This window comes from Astatotilapia calliptera, chromosome 15, assembly GCF_900246225.1.
Source record: "Astatotilapia calliptera chromosome 15, fAstCal1.2, whole genome shotgun sequence".
Classification (NCBI taxonomy): domain Eukaryota; kingdom Metazoa; phylum Chordata; class Actinopteri; order Cichliformes; family Cichlidae; genus Astatotilapia; species Astatotilapia calliptera.
This window is the reverse complement of record NC_039316.1, coordinates 33,561,767-33,581,741: the sequence shown is the minus strand read 5'-3', so window position 1 is coordinate 33,581,741 and position 19,975 is coordinate 33,561,767. Positions and strand designations below refer to the sequence as shown.

The 19,975-nt window shown below is 41.3% G+C and overlaps 1 protein-coding gene across 2 annotated transcripts; it reads right to left on the bottom strand.

Annotated features, from left to right (window-relative positions):
• Positions 1-1,548: 1,548 nt before the first annotated feature.
• slc5a5 (solute carrier family 5 member 5) lies at positions 1,549-19,331 on the bottom strand. 2 transcript variants are annotated; one of them, XM_026143229.1, is made up of 16 exons: positions 19,306-19,331; positions 10,769-11,193; positions 10,104-10,169; positions 9,874-9,925; positions 9,048-9,115; positions 8,479-8,633; positions 8,224-8,364; positions 7,030-7,159; positions 6,571-6,659; positions 6,115-6,227; positions 5,946-6,016; positions 5,489-5,575; positions 4,640-4,842; positions 4,426-4,523; positions 4,189-4,274; positions 1,549-2,735 (listed from the first exon to the last, which is right to left on the bottom strand). In XM_026143229.1, the coding sequence occupies exons 2-16, from the start codon at positions 11,132-11,134 to the stop codon at positions 2,631-2,633; spliced, it is 1,830 nt and encodes a 609-aa protein (XP_025999014.1). In that variant the 5' UTR covers positions 11,135-11,193; positions 19,306-19,331; the 3' UTR covers positions 1,549-2,630. The 2 variants fall into 2 exon arrangements, with proteins under 2 accessions (XP_025999014.1, XP_025999013.1); XM_026143228.1 differs by lacking the exon at positions 19,306-19,331 and adding an exon at positions 11,367-11,485.
• Between the last annotated feature and the right edge of the window lie 644 nt (positions 19,332-19,975).

Below are 19,975 nucleotides of genomic sequence, written 5' to 3'. Positions count from 1 at the left end.
GTCCCTATGTGTTAGCCCTGCGACAGACTGGCGACCTGTCCAGGGTGTACCCTGCCTCTCGCCCTATGACAGCTGGGATAGGCTCCAGTGCCCCCCGCGACCCTGAAAAGGATAAGCGGAAGCGAATGGATGGATGGATGGTTCAGAGAGTGTTTCCTTGTTGGAGAGTGGGGAGGGGTAGAATCCAATCTGTCTTCCTATACTTCTGCCAATCTGGTGATTCTGCTGGCTGGGAGCCGGGAGGGAAGAGAGTTCAGCAGTCTCACAGCCTGGTGGATGAAGCTGTTGGTGAGCCTGGTAGTGTGGGAGCGGAGACTTCTGTATCTCTTTCCAGAGGGCAGGAGGCTGAACAGACAGTGCGCGGGGTGGGTTGCATCGTTGACAATTGTGATGGCTTTGCGGGTGAGGCGAGTGGTGTAAATGTCTTGCAGGGAGGGGAGTGGGAGTGCTTTCTTGGCCAGTGATGCTGTGTTGGTGGTCCAAGAGAGGTCCTCACTGATGTGCATACCGACAGACAGATTGTTCGTTTTTTCTGCAGGGTGCGTTATCATTATCTGTGGATGTGTAATATTTTTCTTCTTCTGACTAAAGTTTAACATGCTGAAAATCTAATCAAACATCACTTTAGTCTTTAGTGAAACACCAAAAAAGATAGAAAACGTGTATCAGCAAGGGCATTCAGGACAGTGCAGTGGAGGGAACCAATCTGAGATTAGAGCAAGCCTCTTCCAGAAGAGGGCAGTAGTGAGATTCAAAGACGCTAGCTGGCCGCTAAACCCCCAGAAGAAGAAAGAGACGCAGAGCATGATGGAGCAGACCGGCGAGGCCCATCATAACAAGAACAACTCGTCTGGCAATGAACTTCCAGCCTGCGGCCTCCACAGTAAGCGCCTGAAAGAGCTGGAGAATGCCGCCCTGCAGACCACTTTAATATCACGGATGGAGACCGAATCGGGGGCGGACGGCGGGAGCTGGACAGAGCAGGAGCCCGGGGAAGGCGAGCAGTCGAACGCCTTGTCCTTGAACCACCGGTCCGGCCCTCCGCAGCAGCCTGGCGCGGATACCGAAACCGAGGAAGCGGAGCCGGATAGAAACGTGGCCAAGGAGCGGGTCGAAGAGGAAAGGACGCTGACGGACCATTTGAATAAACGACTCCTTTCGTCGTTTCTGGAAAAGCTTAACGAACGGGACCTGGCGCTTCCCGGTGTGCAGCGCCTGGACTGTGCTGTAGCCGACGAGGACTCTAACAGGGCCGCCGATGAGTGGTGAAGAAACCCAGTAGCTCATGCGACAACATGGAGGCGTTTGAGGGATTCAGGACAAACGTGCACGGAAGCACAACCTCACCGCTTTAAAGACTGAACTCCACAGTCATTCCTGCCAGCTTATCGGAGTGTGACGAAATATGTTTACTTTTGTAAGGCCACCATGGATGAAAGGTTGATTTAAAATGCAATAAATGAAATTACTGTGTTATAAGCACTTTCGTTCTCATTTATTTGTGTGTAGTTGGCAGCCATGATGGATGCAGTCATGCGTGTGTGTGGGTGGTTTTGCTTTTCTGCATTTTTTTTAGTGACTGTAAATGATCAGCAGGGGTCATCATACACAAAACAATCCTCTTCAGCCTGTTTCTTACATTCGTCTCATTTTTGAGACTAAAGTTTATTCATTTAGTTGTATATTTATTGCACGCAAGATTCCAGAGGGACACATCTCACAATAAATATCACTGTTCGTGTCAATACCACGACCCAATAAATACCCAGCAATAACAGTTCACTTTCTGTCAGGAGACTTTAGGTGTGAATGCAGTCACAGGTGTTGTGGTGTAGAATTTTGTTTTATCTGCTGTGTATTTAGGGTGAAGTGTGAAACTGACAGTACAAAGAGGGTGTTCTGTGTTGTGCTAATGGGGTGTGTTTGTAATGTTGCATGGCAGCAGAAAACAAGTGCAGCATAATGAAATAAAGCTGAACTCCAACCTCTGAGGGGACTGAACTGAACAATAGCTTGTTTTACCCCTTTATTTTTCTTGTTTACACACATGGGGTTACTTTTGCTTCGAAGGTTTTCTTTTTATTTCTCAGATGTCTTTTTGTATAATTGTGTAAAATTGATCTTAGCCACTGAGCCATTGATCTTTGTTTATTTAGAGGTACACCTGCAGTCCACAGTTAAGTAGAAAGTCATAACTGGTACATTATTAAAGGGAAAAATCCCCTCATTCTTTAGGAGGAAGTTTTAGGCTCATTCGAGCAGATGTTAAATGATTGCTGAATGAGGAAGCAAGGGTTGAATTACAGTTTAAGCATATCCCGTGTACCTGCCCACATGTCGGTTAATGCTGGTTGAAGTGCAGGTGTGCATTGTTAGGAATATGGAACATACCAGAATGAGAGTTCCCATGAAAGAGCCTTTCATCACCTCTGATAGTCTGCACTTATAGTTTCTTGGCACAGGTGTAACTTAAAATATGAGGCAGACTTAGAACCAAAATATATAGAGAGAAACACTTTGAAAATGAAAACAACACCTAAATTTATTAGTGCCGATAGAGAGAAGATAGCACCGTGATGTGTTCCAGTGGGATCAGTAGTCTTCTAACAGCTATAGACTGTGCAGTGACTTTATTTTCTGCTGTCTCTTTGGTCTCCTTCCCCTTCCCCTGCATCCTGCTTGTCCATTGTCATCAAAGACACACACTGTAGTTCTTCTGACACTTTGTCTCCCTCCTGAAAACAAAACAGAACCACAGTTAGAGAAAAAGTTTAAAAATAAAGCAAGAGACTGACACAAATCTACAATAATGCCTTCTTTATGCATTAACTTTGTTACACCTATTCAACTGCTTTTAACTAATGTATAATCAATCAGGTAGCAGCAGCTCAATGCATTTAGGAATGTAAGCACAGTTAAGACGACCTGCTAAAATTCAAAACAAGAATAGGAAAGAAAAATGTTGTAGTGTCAGGTGGTGTATTTCAGAAACTACTGATTTGCTGGGATTTTCCCCACACAACAAGCTCCAAAGTTTACAGACAATGGTCTGAGAAAGAGTTCCCCCAGTTCCCTGGGGGAAAATGCTTTGATGATGTCAGAGGTCAAAGGAGAATGGCTGGCTGCTTTCAGCTGATAGGAAAGTGACAGCAACGCAAATATCAGTTGCTACAACTAAGATTTGCAGAAGAGCATCTTTCAAAGCACAACACAGTAGGAGAAGACCACAATGAATACCTCTATTCCTGTCAGCATAGAACAGGAAACAGCCTGTAAATTTGCCCACCAAGCTTAGGCAATAGAAGATTAAGAACAACATTCTGCAACGTTCAGATTTTAGGATCAGAATTTGGTGTAAACAACATGAAAGAATGGATTCATCCTGCTTTGTACTGACAGTTCAGACTTGGCGTGTAATGGTGTAAGGACAAGAATATTCTTGTCATGTTTTGGGCCACTTATTACCAACAGAGCAACGTCTAATCCCCACAGCCAGCCAGAGTATCGTTGCTGATCACACTGATTTCTTGAATGTGACAGTGAGTTCACTGTACTCCAATGGCCTCTACTGTTATAAACATAGAATAAAGCACCTTTGGGATGTGGTGGAAGGGAAGATTTGCAGCGAATAATCTGCAGCAGCTGTGTGATGCTGTCACATCAATATGGACCAAAATTTCTGAGGAATGTTTCCAACACTTTATTGAATCTGTGTCATAAAGAATTAAGGCTACTGTGATAAAAAACAAAAAAAAAACAAAAACTGACCTAGTACTTCCAAGGTGTAGCTAACAAAATGGCTGATGAGTACACACTTAAAATAAGGGAAAGTGAAAACTTCTTGGACAAGAAATCTTTAACAGACTGATCATAATTTCTGTGTTTACACTAACACCATATTCCATATTCCACTTTGAAGTCACGTGTTGAGTTATAAAGCAATAATTACCTTTTAAAACAGATTAATTAATAAATTCATTTTCTTTTGTACATTTTCCCATGGAAATAAGACAAATGTAATACATGTAAACATAACTGACATCTGAGTGGGAAAAAATATCCTTTGAGCCCCCTTCACGTGTTCTAACAGTATTTAGGGCTGCTGTGCACAGTCCATAGTCCTGGTTGTGCACAAGGACTATGGAAAGTACAGTCATTGACTGTGCAGGACAGTCATACAGGACTTACTCTGTTTTTAGGGGAACCCTCCACTTTCTTCTTTTTCAGGTCCCACCATAACAAACCTTCTTTAATGTTCTCCCTCTTTGTTGGGCCTGTGTTGAGAGAAAAAGAATGGCGTAATATGTTTTAAATGCACTGTTTGATTGCTTTGGCATATCTGAAGCGTGTGCACTTTTATTATCTTGAAATCAAATAAAAGCACTGTGAATCAGCAGTTTTACAAACACAATAACAGCTTTTTACCTGTTGCGTAGCTCACAATTACACCGACAAGTACAACTGAACTAGTTGCCATGGCACCGAAGTAGAGGTAGGACATGGAGTAGAAGTTTAACAGGCCCCTAGTTTTGGGAAAAACAGGATAACAACTATTATTATTACTATTATTATTATTATTATCATTATTATTATTATTATAAACTAGCATGTACGTTTAAGCCTCACTGAACTCACTGACCCCTGGTTATTGGGGTGAAGCCGGGTGGAGACAGAGTGCTGGTCTTCGATAGCTATGCTACTCTGGGTGGTGTTTATGGATTCACAGGAACCTGCTAAGCTGGGCAGGACACCCATGGTCTCCTCACTGGGTGGATACAGAGTTGAACCTACAGCTAGCCACATAGAGACAAGGAAGCCAGCTAATATCCCCGTGAATGCCCCCTGAAACACAGATAAAGCAAATGAGCATCCATGGCCAGCTGGTTTCTAAAATGTTTACCTGTAGCACAGTGTCGCTGTGAAAAACAGTAATGGCCCATGTGAGGTAACACACACTCCACGTAAGTGGGACCTCCTTAAATGTAAGGAATTCAGAAAGTAAATATGTGCACTGATAAATTTCCAGGGAAAGTTGTCTGGCTAACAGAACAATATCAAGGTGCTGTGTCAAGAGCGATGAGTGTGAACTGCTTTTTAACTGTTTCACTATTAAACTAGAGCTCACAAAGTTACTGCTTTAAAATGTTTTATGTGACGTGTCCGAACAAAGGAGTGGTGTTAACAGTAACACAGATTCATCATGGATCTGTGACTAACACCCAAGTCTTCCTTAATAGATAAGATAGATGTCTACATTAATACATGGCAAACATTCAAGTTAATAATTGTTATATTTTCAAGAAATACGTTTCAAAATTTCCATCGAGTATTATGCAATTTAGTTTGAGACATTCTCCTGATATTTTTAGATTAAAGAGAATACAATTCAGGCCATTGTTTAAGTCGTTTGGCTTTTACCTGTGAATTTAATCTAAGTACATGTGCTTCTTGGAAGTATTTGTAGATCATTTCTTTACCAGTCACTCACCAGTCTGTTTGCTGCTGGGAAAAATATTCCCAAAATAAACACTCCAAGTAATGGGCCGCTGACCACACCCATGACAGTAAATGATCCCTAAAGAGGGAAGATAAATGGTACGTTTGAAAATCAACCCAAAAAACTTTGTTACAGAGTATAGTATAAATCTTATCTGTAATTAGTTATTCAGGTCAAAAATGTAACTGTCTTATATCTCTTACATATGCACTGCATGCCTGAATTACGGTGCCCATGTGAGAAAAGTGCATCTAACATTTCTGAAGTTTCAAAATACCTCCTGCTGTGTGTGGCATATCTGAAACTGCAACTTTTACACAGTCTTCCAACATTATCTGGGTTTCATGTATGACAACAACAATAGTTGTATAACAACAACTATTGTTTTATCATTTTTGTTAAAAATTGCAAAAATCTTTGGTAAAATGATTGATTATGATATTGTTACCTGAAGAACTCCCCAGTTCACTAGGGAGGAGAGTGCAGCCACCAAGATACAACCACCACCATACAGGAGTGCTTAGAGAAAAGGTTCAAAATGCATTATTGCCGAATATGACTTATTCTAAGAATCTGGGACTAAAACATTACAGCAGTAAGTGGTATAGTCAGCCTACACAGTCCTCTGGAAACCAGCATCAGTTTCTTCTGTGTCATGTGAAGCAGATAGGGGTGCAGGATATCCTCAATCGTCACCGCAGCCATGGCATTGATGCTTGTGGAAGCCGTACTGTTAAAAAGAGGCTTGATTAACATTAATCTCATAGCGGCAGCTCATTATTTGATGGTTCTTTCTTGTGCATAAAAATGTGTAATATATATGTATACAGTATGTAAAAGATGTAACATGCATATGATGAATGTTAGATGTTAACAGAGGATATGTAGTTTAGTCTGATATTTCCTCACATTCACTTGAAGACTGAAGAGTTTTTTGTCTTTAAACCTCAAATAGCCTTAAACCATCACACAAGTTACGAAATGTCTCAAGCGAAGTTATTTATGCTGGCTCCTTGTAATGTGAGGGACATACCTGCTTCAGGTAAGGTTTAAAAAAACGTAGATTTGGATACCTCAAAGTCCCGCTGTATGCACAGGCGAGGAAAAGACCTGGGAAGCCTGGGTAATTTTGGAATATGTCCAGCACAAAGTACGGCATAAGCTTCATCAGATGCATAAAGAGTAAAAAAAACAAAAAAAACCCCAACAATAAACAGGTACATACTGGCATGTAACATACGAGCATACCAAAACACACTAGTTATTAGTGGTATTCAGTCTTGGCCACATAAAGGCCCTGCTGAGATAATAGAAATGTCCGTATTTGTTTGTTTGTTTTTTTCCTTGTACAATATGGATATTTACTGTATACCTCAATATGCAACTAAGTAAAATATTCCATTTAGCCATTAGCCTAATTTAACAATAAAATGAGTTTAGCTAAGAACAAATGTCTGCATCTCAAGAAACATCTTAAAACTGACTCATTAAATATTTCGTTGCTCAGTACAAAATGAAAGTAATCTGATTACCAGGTCAGGTTTAGAAATCCTCCCAGACTTCAGTGGATCACACGTGTTGTAAAAAGCAAACATGACGATGCCACAGGTTGCTGCACTGCTCACAATGAGGCACAGACCCACTTGGTTCACAAACAGTGCCCTGAAAATGAAACCAAACATGATGACTGTTTCCACTTCCTACTTACTGGTGTGGGAAAAGTGAAAAACTGTTATTATAAATTTTAATCTAAAACTTGAATTAGATATCCATCTATGCTTGGAAGTAAATTTACATTACAAAGAATTGCTGGTTAATATATGGAGATGTTCATTGTCATAATAACACATTCCTTCTTAAGTGTAATCAGTATATGTACATGCAAATATCATAATTAAAAAACCCAAATCGATGGATATGTAATGTCTGTAGGAAAACAATGCTTTATAATATCAAGTGCCTATTAAGAAGAACTAGTGCCTGAACTATCAGACCTGGACATTCCTCTCACTTTGAGAAAACATGAATGAGGACCACAATAGCAGACACCTGGAAAATAATGATACTGTCCTGAGGGAGTCACTGTGAAACAATCTACCTTGCATCCATAATTAAATGACAAAAGTCTTCTTATTAAAGCTATTTTAAACCATTAGATAAACAAAGATGTCAGAGCTTTCATGAGGATTTTAGAAGACGAGGCTATTCAGTCCAAAGTTGGAGAGTTTTGAAAAATCAGAAACAGGGAAATGGCACAAAAGCAGTCAGAGAATAGCACATTTAAAAAGATGAACGACAGCAGAGTAATGATGCAAACTGTAGAGCCACAACAATGTTTGATGCAACATATTTTGAGACAATGTATACATGGCTACAATAGCATCTATGGTCAGCCCATAGCACCAACAGTAAACTGGCCTCAGACTGGCAACTTTTAGGCTACAGGTCCATTTTGTTAATCTGTGTGTGAGAGACAACCATGTTGGGGACATCCCCTCTGACTGACATCATGCAGAGCCAGTCTGAAGCCTGAGCTCTTGGCTCATGGGGTTAGTTAAACACATGCTGACCTTATTATTTGAAACTCTGACCTCTTCCTTGTCTTGTCGCATGGCTTTTCAGTGGTTGGTTACGTTTCAGCTATTATAACTGAAACATAATCAGATTTCATGGATACTATGCTTGTGTCATAGTCTGTCTGTTTCAGCATGTAGGTGTTCACTCACCACTGGGCCGCTCTCTCTGATCGACAGGAGATGTATCGCTGGACTTGTGCTTGGTTCACTCCGTACATGGACAGCCAAACCAATGCACCCCCAACAGAGAGGCTCCAGAATGTGTAGCGATGCCGTGGGTCAAAGCTAAAACTGTGGAAGATCCAAGTAGCATTTGCAGTGACTTGTTCAGTCTTTTTGTATCAAGATGTAGTCGCACACTAATGTACATTTATAAAGACATTCATAATTAAAAATGTTTTTTACTCATTAAAATTAATGCGTGATCCATTGTTTGCAATCCTCAGTACTTGTGCCGGACCACCAACCAGGACTGTGCCATGGATGTAAATGGCCACAAAGCCCAACAACATGACAATGATCTGGAATACATCAGTCCAGATCACAGCTTTTATTCCACCCTATACAGAGATGAGAGGAGACAGAAACAGAGCATGAGACAAATGTTTGCACCTTAATAACTTAATACAAAACCTGAAACACGATGTCAGCTGAATGTTTGTGTTTTAATCTCTGATTTAAGTTTACTGCTCTGTGTTAGATATACAGTAACAGCATTTTTATTCTCAGAGAAGTCTGAGGTTAAAAGACATCTACCACGAGAAAAAACATCCCCCAAAACCAAAATAATCTGCTAGTTTTATCTAGACAACTTAGTTTACATTTTATTTTTGTTTAGGCATCTTATTTTGAAATACATCCTGCACAAATGAGCCAACAAGGCATTTTTAAATGAACACTGAACTCTGAAACAGGTGGTGGTCTGATGCTGCATGCTTACTTGTTTGATGAGAATATTAAAGCAGTCTTCTTACCAGTGTGGTGTACAAGGTGCAGATGAGCCCAGTAGAAAATAGGGATGCCCATATGTTGAGTCCAGTAGCTACAAAAACAGTGAATGAAACAACAGCTTTATTTGTAAACTACAAGAACCAGTCATTAATAATGTGTGAAAACCATCCACAAATTTATGGTAAAAAAGTAAAAATTATTTCTGGTACTAATTCAATTCAAGTTATTTTATTTATACAGCGCCAAATCACAACAACAGTTGCCTCAAGGCGCTTTATATTGTAAGGTAGACCCTACAATAATACATACAGAGAAAAACCCAACAATCATATGAGCAAGCACTTTGGCAACAGTGGGAAGGAAAAACTCCCTTTTAACAGGAAGAAACCTCCGGCAGAACCAGGCTCAGGGAGGGGCGGGGCCATCTCCCACGACCGGGGAGAGAGAAAGAAGACAGTACTAAAGAACTAAAGTACTAAAAGACGGTACTAAATATCATACATACAGTAATTAAATTTGCCTTCTTGAGTTTTGAGCAAAGATACTTAATTAAAAAGTTTCATAAAAAGTCAGTGCAGCAGGTCTTAGTGTCAGGTTTAATGTCACCCTTTCCTATCACTGTTCAGATATTTCTTATCACTGTTTAAACATTCATTTTTGTAACACATATTTCCCTTAAATTTATTCCACACATCCTCTTCTCAGAAATAAACGGTTTAGCTGAGTCAACACTGATAAGGAGCAAAACGTCTGGTGCTATAAATACACACGTGTTCTCCAGTATGACAAAGTGTCAAATAAATGAAAATATCCTATGAAAACAGAGGACCATGTTTAGACCTCACCTACCTTGATTCAGAATTAAAGCTGGCGCGTAGATGACAATCCCTGTGTAAAGCAGCTGTGAGAGAGGAAATTCAAGCAAAGCAGCAAAAAGGTGATAAACACTGGGTTAAAGGATTGAAGCCACTAGGTTTGCCTGAAGATGAATAAATATGAGAAGAATTTGAAAATAAAAAATGTCTTTGTGAGCTCCAAATTCTTCAATCCAACAGAGAACATTACATTGTCTGTCTTACCGTGGCAACGAGAAACTGAATGCTCCCCAGCAGCTGCATCCCTCTGCCAAATCTCATCCTCAGATACTGTGACAGGCAGATGGTCGGTGTTATAACCTCATCCTTCTTCACCCCCTATATTCACCATGTTTGAAGGACTACAGGCACCTTTCAACACTTGGTCAGATAAATTCTATTACTTCGCTGTTGATAAATACATTGTCATGTTTCGTTAATAAAAATCCTCAAATCAAACTATTTTTATTATATTGTTCTAAAATTAGCAGCCACTCAATCATCAGTGGCAAATAAAATTATTGCTCCTGTTACTTTGATAATTGCACAATGTAATGCATATTTATAAACTTTTGAATTTGTTAATTTTTATTTGTTAATCATTGCAATGAGGTCATATGAAATATAAGAAATATGTGATTTAATTAAAAAAAAAAAATATACAAAATTTGCGATTCACAATGAAAGTTTGTTATATAGACATGTGACATGCAAGGGATATTTCCATAGCAATTTATCTTAGTGTGAAAGGGTTTCGCAGAATTATGTTACATAGAATCATCTAAATATAATTATGTGCATCATGAATGAATTAAAACAATTCAGAAGACTGAAATATACTCATTTCCTTCATAAAATAAATGAGGCAATGACTATTAGGTCATTAGAACCTGATTGGTGCTGGTGATGCCCAGTCGAAAGAAAACCGGCAGGAACAGGTAAGCTGTCAGCAAGGAGTTGATGCTTTGTCCGAGGCACATGTAGAGGAATTTGAAGCCATAGCGAAAACCTTCAGAAGGAACACCCAGAACCTGGACTGCTGACATGAAGCTGGCACAGAGAGACAAGCCAACAGGAATCGCTGGCAAGCTCCGGCCCCCAGTGAAGAAGTCGTCAGCAGTTGCTTCTCTTGGCCTTTTCTTCAGGGCCTGGAAAAGTCCTATCGCCACAGAAACCAATAACATGGCAGCAAAGACTGCATAGTCAGCCAAAACAAAACCTGGTCCGGATGGCTCACTAGCAGACTGGCCTTCCATTATTGAGTTTGATAATCTCAGCCCTCTAGATTTCTCCACAGTCAGGATGTTTGGTGAATCTGTCAGCGGGAATTACATCCAATTAGTAACCAAACAACTCCTGAAGTTTGAAAAAGTCATTTTAAATTCATATTAATGTATTTTAAATATAAACACTGTGAGAATTCTTAAAGTCAACTAAATGCAACATTTTTGAAAACTGATTTGGGCGGCATGGTGGCAGCGCTGTTACCTCACAGCAAGAAGTTTCCTACGTTCAAATTCATAATCTGGCTGCTGCCTTTCACTGTAGAGCTTTTGTGTTTGTAATGTGTTTCTGTGTGTCTGCTTGGGATTTCTCCAGGTAGTCTGGTTTCCTCCTACAGTCTAACACTTGCAGTTAGTGGGCCGGGCATAATTGGTAATTCTAAATTGGCCACAGGTGTGAATTCTCTATTAGCCCTAACAGAAATGCAAGCTGTGCAGGACCTGGCCCCTGTCGTAGCAGAGTATAGGATGATCAAAGTCAGATAAGTGTTTCATGTGTCACCCTCTTGCATGAACGTGAAATAAAACAGGAAACCACATGCAGTTTGCTGTGCTTAGACTTGTTTTTAACATGTTGTGAAATCATTTTAACCAGTCTTAAGTCTTACACTGTTTACAATGCGACAGCATCCCCACCACACACACACACACACACACACACACATATATATATATATATATATATATATATACAGTGTTGGGTGTAATGCGTTACTAAGTAACGCGTTTCTGTAATTAAATTACTTTTCCACTGAAAAAGTAGAGTAACTAATTACTGTTCATTTTTAGGTATTTTAATTACAGTTACTTACAAAGTGCTTGTGTCACATTGTAAAATAATTAAACCCGCTGAATATCATTATTTAATTTCAATAATTTATCTTCTAAACGTAGAAGTAAACTCTGCTGATTTAACATCGCTGTAGTGCAGGTGCACGTCATTTCACGCCAGTTTGCTGCATAGTCGTATTCTAAAGCGGAAGATGTCGGACTTGGCTGAAGTGTGTGGCTGTTTTTTGAAATGGACATATTCCTGTCTCTTCACTTTTCTGAAACAAGCAGACAAGAATATTACAATAATATGTAAGCTATGTCCTGGGGAGAAAAAACTATCAGCTGAAGCGCCTGACACGAGAGCATAGACGAACACTTCTGAGTGATCCTTGTTCATCATCCATGGATAACACCGCGGCAACTCCTGCTAAGCACGCAAAACCTGACTTTACTTCAGCAGCACAGAAAGCGTCTGAAGGTGAGCTTTTTTTTTTTCCAAGATGGGGCCACAGGCAGCTTGTTACCTCAGCTCCCAGCTCGTTTTTCTTTTCTTTTTATTTTTCTTTGTGTTTTAAGCTTTTCCCCCCCGACTCTCTTGGTCATCTTTTATTTGAACTACAACCTGTAGAGTAATTCCATGTCTTCTACTCCCTTTGGGAATTTTCATCACCACATCCAGAGAACCTGTAAGTCACCGCGTTGTTTAAATAAGTAAATAGCGAGTTAAATTTTTGTCTTCTTTTTTTTCTGCTGATCCGAAAATTGATCCGATCTGTGACGAAAAAAACGTGATCCGATCCATGAGACTTTTGATCCGCTGCACCACTAGTTTCTACCAAGAAGGTACAAGAAGACCTGAAGGCCCTGCTGAAAGAAATCTCTGGACACTTCTAGGACAATAGAGGAGCCACAGTGTCTATTGAGCAGTGGTGAGCAACGACTTGAATCTGTTTTTCAACAGATTTGACTCTGGACCACTTACCACCTCCCCCACCCCTGAGGTTCCCTCAGCCCTCCTCCATATGGCCTGCATTTGTATAGCGCTTTTCTAGTCCCTAAGGACCCCAAAGCGCTTTACATATCCAGTCATCCACCCATTCACACACACATTCACGATGGCAAGCTACATTGTAGCCACAGCTGCCCTGGGGCGCACTGACAGAGGACACTGGCGCCACGGGCCCTCTGACCACCACCAGTAGGCAAACATGGGGTTATTATCTTGCCCAAGGATATTTGGCATGCAGCCAGGAGGCAGCCTGGGATCGAACCACCGACCCTCTGATTAGTGGCTGACCTGCTCTGCCACCTGAGCTACAGCCGTACACATCTTTAGCCTGAACATGAGTCTGGAAAGGTTTCCTGAACTGTGGAAGACTTCTTGTGTGGTTCTGGTGCCAAAGATCGCACACCCCAGGGAGCCCAACCACTTCAAGTCTGTGGCTTTGACTTCTCACCTGATGAAGACCATGGAAAGGCTCATCCTGCACCACCACCGTTCCCTCTCTCACCTAGAGCAGGCATGGAGCACTTTGAGGATCATGTTTTTGTCTTCTCGACACCATCCAGTCTGCACTACTGAGAGGGAAGCTGGAGGGAGCTGGAGTGGGCAAACAGATCACTGCATGTGACTTTCCATGGCTATGTGTCCGAGGTGGTAATCTGCAGCATGGGGGCGCCAGGACATTCTATGACTGTGCCGTTTTCTATGCAGTGGCCTGCTGGGGGAGCAGATGCACAGACAGGGACAGGAGCAGGATTGACAAACTGGTGCAGAGGTCTAGCCTCTGTGCTGGGATGTGCTCTGGAATCCGTGGTGGTAGTGGGCGAGAGGAGGATGTTAGTCAATCAGACATCCATCATGAGCATCCCACATCACCCTCTGTATGAGTCTGTGAGTGCACTGAGCAGCTCCTTTAGAATAGAATAGAATAGAATAGAATAGAATAGCCTTTATTGTCATTGTACAGAGTACAACGAAACTGGAGTGCCACTCCCTTGGTGCAAGTTTCAATAATAAATATAAATGTAAAATATAAAAAGTACAAAAAAACAATCGTAAGTACTCAAACAATACTATGCACAATATATACAGGATAGCAGCATTAATATAATGACAGTATGAATAGCAGCATAATATAATGACAGTGACGGTATGGAATAGGTTCAATTGTTTTTGTGCTTATTTACTACGGTGATAGCTCTGGGAAAGAAGCTATCCCTGAATTTGTTTGTCCTGGTTTTATGTGACCTGTACCGTCGGCCTGACGGTAATAGTTCAAACAGTTGGTTGCTGGGGTGAGAGTAGTCCTTGATGATATTGCCAGCTCTGCTGAGGTACCGAGAGTTTGCAGTGACCTCCAGGCTGGGCAGAGAGCAGCCAGTGATCTTCTGGACTGTGTTGATGACCCTCTGCAGTACTTTCCTATCTGCAGCTGAGCACCCTGCATACCATGTTGTTATGCCGTACGTTAGGATGCTCTCTATGGTGGCTCTGTAAAATGTCACCAGCAGCCTCTCCTCCAGGTTGTTCCTCCTGAGCACTCTCAGAAAGTGGAGACGCTGCTGGGCCTTTTTAACCACCGCCGTGGTATTTGCAGTCCAGGAGAGGTCATCAGAGATCTGCACGCCCAGAAACCTCATGGAGTGTACCCTCTCCACACAGTTCCCGTGAATGTAAAGTGGGGCCAGGTCTGCTCTGCCCTTCCTGAAGTCCAAGATAAGTTCTTTAGTTTTCGTGGTGTTCAGTTGGGGGTTGTCAGAGACTGAAACACCCTAGCTGCAGGAAGGAGCACTTTCGCAGATCATTCATCCCGACAGCAGTTAGACTCTATAACTCCTCAAACATGCTGTCATGAGTCACTTGGACATTGTGGACATCCACAGTTACCACTTCATGCATAATGCACCATATATATGTATGGACGTGTGCATGTATATGTGTACGCATACGTGTATATATATATGTATATTTAGTGAGTATGGTGTATGTGTGTTTGTACATGTGTGTGTACATGTACATGTCTATACTTATAGATATTTATTACTTACATAGTAAGTGTAGTAGTAGAATAGTATAGCCAGCAGAAAAAGCAGAGGTGGGGGACTCATTGTCTACGTTAACAACAGATACTGTAACCCTGGACACGTCTCCGTTAAATTATCGGTATGCTGTCCAGACCTGGAGCTGCTAGCCGTTAGCTTGCGGCCATATTATCTACCTCGAGAGTTCAGTCATGTGATCTGTGTGTGTGTTTACATTCTTCCAAGGGCCAACGCAGCAGCTGCCTGTGAGGAAATACACACAGTTACAGCAAGACTGCAGACACAACACCCTGAGGCTTTCATTATTATATCTGGAGACTTCAATCATGCCACACTGGATTCTACTCTGGCTGCTTTTCACCAGTTTGTAAATTGTCCCACAAGGAGCAACAGGACAATTGACCTACTATATGCCAATGTGAGAGATGCATACAGAGCCACCCCCCTCCCCCCACTAGGGAAGTCAGACCACAACCTGGTTTACCTACAGCCACAATACACACCCCTCATCCAAAGGCAGCCTGTCACAACACGCTCCATCAGGAGATGGACCCCAGAAAAGGAGGATGCTCTGAGAGACTGCTATGACACCACAGACTGGGATGTGCTTCTGAGCCCACATGGTGAGGACATAGAGGGGGCGACACTGTCTGACAGACTACCTTAACTTTTGTGTGGACACGGTCGCCCCTGCTAAGACTGTACGGTGTTATCCTAATAACAAACCGTGGGTAACACAGGAAGTCAAAGCTGTCCTCAACATGAAGAAGAAGGCTTTCAGGAGCAAAGTGAAGGAGGAGATGAAAGCAGCACAGCGGGAGGTGAAACGCTGCCTGAGGGAAGCAAAGGACACCTACAGCAGGAAGGCGGAGCAGAAGTTGGAGAGGAACAATATGAGGGAGGTCTGGAATGGTGTGAAAACCATCACAGGCCACAACACCAAGAACAGCACAGTGGGGGGGACTGTGGAGAAGGCAAACGAACTCAACAACTTCTTCAACAGGTTTGACCAGCCCACAAACCCCCCAGCCTCACCTTTACTACAGAGCCCTCTCCCCACTCTCCTACTTCCCTCGCTTCCCCCCCATCCTGACACTATGACACCCTCCTCCTCCAACCCCTCTCTCAACAGCAGGACATCTCCCCCCCCCTCCTTCCAATCATCTCCCAGTGTCACAGTGGATCAGATCAGAAGACAACTGAGGAAGCTTCGCTCCAGAATGGCAGCAGGCCCAGACAAGGTGTGTCCTAGGATGCTAAAGGCGTGTGCTGCTGAACTTGGGGAGCCGCTACAACGAGTCTTCAATCTCAGTCTGCGACTGGGGAGAGTTACCGCCCTATGGAAGACATCCTGCATCGTCCCGGTCCCCAAAAGGAACCGGCCCAATGAGCTGAATGACTTCCGACCGGTGGCACTGACGTCACATCTTATGAAGACTCTAGAGCGGCTGTACCTCCTACATAGAGCCCACTCACACCTGGACAAGGGAAAAGGCATGGTCAGGATCCTGTTTCTTGACTTTTCCAGTGCCTTTAATACCATCCAGCCCTGTCTGCTCCAGGAAAAACTGAACAGGATGCAGGTGGACCCCTGCCTGGTCGCTTGGACCTCTGACTACCTCACTGACAGACCACAGGCTGAAGGACATCACGTCTGACACTGTGGTCAGCAGCACAGGAGCACCACAGGGAACTGTGCTTTCCCCTCTTCTCTTCACCCTGTACACCTCTGACTTCTGCTACAACTCTGAATTATGTCATATTCAGAAGTTTGCAGATGACACAGCCATCATGGGGTGTATCTGGGATGATCAGGAAGAGGAGTACAGAAGTCTGGTGAGGAACTTCATCACATGGAGTCACACAAACCAACTGAGCTGTAGTGCCTCTTCACTTCACTGTGCAATACTTTTAGTGCAATACTTTTAGTGCAATACTTTTTGTGCAATACTTTTTGTGCAATACTTTTTGTTAATAGTCAGCGGTGCAATAGACTTCAATACTTGAAATGTGCACTTCCCTTGTATTCTTATTTCTATTTATTCTATTTATCCCTTTCGTATATTTTATTTATATATGTCTCTGTATTTATATATGTGTATATATATATATAATATTCTGCTCACGTTCTGTAACTCCTGTCGGTGCTGTGCTATTGGAAACCCAATTTCCCAGAGGAACCCACCCGAGAGATTAATAAAGTTTTATCTTATCTTAGTTGAAATTTATTACTTGCAAATTTCCACAACCCTCTATCCATAACACGCTCTAGGCATGCGTATACATAGAACCTCCGCTACCGTTGTGTATATTTTATTATCTTATTTGTTTTGTATTTCTTGACTTTATATTCTAGTATTCTTTTGCTATCTATACCTGAGCTGCGGTAACGAGCAATTTTTCCCACCGTGAGATCAATAAAGTCTTGTGTTTCTTATGTTATCGTATCTTATATATATATATGCACACACAGACACACAACTACTGAGAAAACAGCATGATCGTTAACTGCAGGCAGATGAAAAATGACCTTTGAACCATGTTGGTTCCATGTCACAATGAAAAGCTTTCTTGGTTTGAAAATGACCTTTGTTATTTTGCAGAACTACATAAGGGCAACACTATGTTCTTATACTAGTGTAATTTAATCTACAGCAATGGGTATGCAAAGCACTCCTTATAATAAAGGTTAGGGCATGCATTAATCCTTAACAAACAATCAAATAAAATAAATACTGTTGAACAAATCTCATCAACGCTTGATTTTAACCACAAGCAATCTTTATTAGTATTAAAGGCAAACAATATTGTTTGCCTTTAATACATCGATATTTTAGTAATTTAGGGTAAATTTGTAGTTTATCATTAACAGGAACACAGTGGAAAGAAACTAACATTCGGATTGTATGTATTCAAAGGAACTACTTCCGCCTTTCATAGTCATGTGCGAAATACGGCTGTATAAATGTCTTGCTGCCCCTTGGCGTGCGCACTCACAACAATGGCCGATCGTAACTGGAGTCATGTGTGAATGTATTTTACCTCCACAAACAGCTGAGACGTGGTTTGCGATACATGTGGCAAAAAAGTGAGGTGTTGTGGCCATACTTGCCAACCTTGAGACCTCAGAATTAGGGAGGCATTCAAAAGGGCTGTTGGGGGGGGGGTGATAAATACATTTTACAGGGTTTATTTATTGGGTAAAATACGTTAAATGTCACCGTTATTATCGGCCGGTCCCGAAACAGCGGGGGTGTCCAAATTCAGAGGCTGCTTCCACCTGAGGACCCGGCCTTCGCGGTCTAAAGAAAACCGGGTAGTACGTCGTGAGCTCCCTCAGTGGAGTGAAACTGCCGTCTGCTCCTTGCTATCCAAAATATAACCGGGCGCTGACGTAAACGCTTCTGTTTAATCAGTTTTCTGTTTAACGTTTATTCAGCTGTGTGAAAACCCCGGAGGAACCCTCCCGAGGGATTAATAAAGTTTAATTTAATCTAATCTAATCTAATCTAATCTAATCTAATCTAATCTAATCTAATCTAATCTAATCTAATAACTTTAATCTCAGCCAAACCGATTTACTCACGAACAAATAAAACACTGAAAAAGCCAAACAATAGCATTTTTAAGTTATCAAAGTGACTTATATATCATGTTTAACCCGAGTAGTGAAAGACCGCAGGGGTTTGAAGACGATGTGTCGGTCGGCTCAGATATTTGAAGTTTACACAGCTACAGTCTCACCTGAAAATATGTTAAAAGTTTTTTTGCGACCCAGAAAGAGAAATAAGAGTAATATTAAAACTAAGGTGCTGCCGCCATTGTTGGAAACTGGAATTGGCTGAGCCATGCTATGAATTCTGCAATATGGTTTTTCAATTTTGTATTGTATTGTATTTTTCATTTCTATATGACGAATCCTGCATTATTAAGTGATAAGAACAAGTAATCTGATGTCCTGTAATCATTATGACGCTATAATTTGAGATACAATTAATAAAATAAGTTTTTGTACAAAGTATCGGTATCGGATCAGTATCATCGATACCACCCTGGATATTACTTGGTATCGGATCGGAAAGGAAATCAGTGGTATCACACATCACTATTTAGGACTCATTTTTCCAAAAGATTGAATGTTGACTTAAAAAAAATAGAAACATATCTTTTCATTTAACTAAGTGTAGTATTGCCAATTATCTATTATACTTGCAAATCTGGATCTGGGGTATTTACATCTAATCTATAAATGTATTTCCCCCCATTTGCAGCAAATTACTAAGAATATTTTGATAGGAAAATGCAAATTACTTAAAAGTACTCACCACTGTTACTCCATGCAGTTCAGCTGTGTCCAGTCACTGAAGGAGGAATGCACTGTCTGCCTTCTTAAGTCCTCTGCAGCTGCAAGCACGTGTGTAAGTGTGTGTGACGCCTGAACACATCACAAGAAGCTCCATGCACGTTTGTGCTCAGGTGTGTGTGTGTGTACATGTGTCCATGGATGTGTGGTTATAAATGTTTGCATTTGTGTGTGTGCTTATGAGAGATGGAGTCAAACTGATGGGCAGTGTGGAATTTGGTATTTGTTAATGTGACTTTCAATTTCTCAGTTAATAATCACAGCTACGAAATCACATAGCATACTTCTGGTCTTTAGTAACCTGCAATTATTGTGCAATACATTAATTTGCATGAAGTTAATATTGAGTAAGTGAGTGAATGAGCTTCAGAGTTACTGCTGTGGAAATCTAGAGACTAAATAAGATGAGCAGCTGCGCTAAACAGCACAATTTGGATACAATAACTAAATTTACTGACTTTTACACTAGTATATGCCAATTCTACAATATTTAAATATGATATATATATATATATATATTTCATATATGGGTAGGGGTGGGTTTTGATAATCGATTTATTGCTTAAAATCCATTCTGGCTTCGATAACGTGATATCTATTCATTAAAATCCTGAATCAATTTTTTAATATAA

Coding starts and splice junctions, on each gene's coding strand:
- slc5a5 (XM_026143229.1), bottom strand. CDS start 11,134: ATGGAAGGCCAGTCTGCTAGTGAGCCATCCGGACCAGGTTTTGTTTTG. Junction 6,228..6,570: donor GCATACAGCGGGACTTTGAG/GTATCCAAATCT, acceptor TCTTTTTAACAG/TACGGCTTCCACAAGCATCA. Junction 4,275..4,425: donor AATTGTGAGCTACGCAACAG/GTAAAAAGCTGT, acceptor CTCTCAACACAG/GCCCAACAAAGAGGGAGAAC.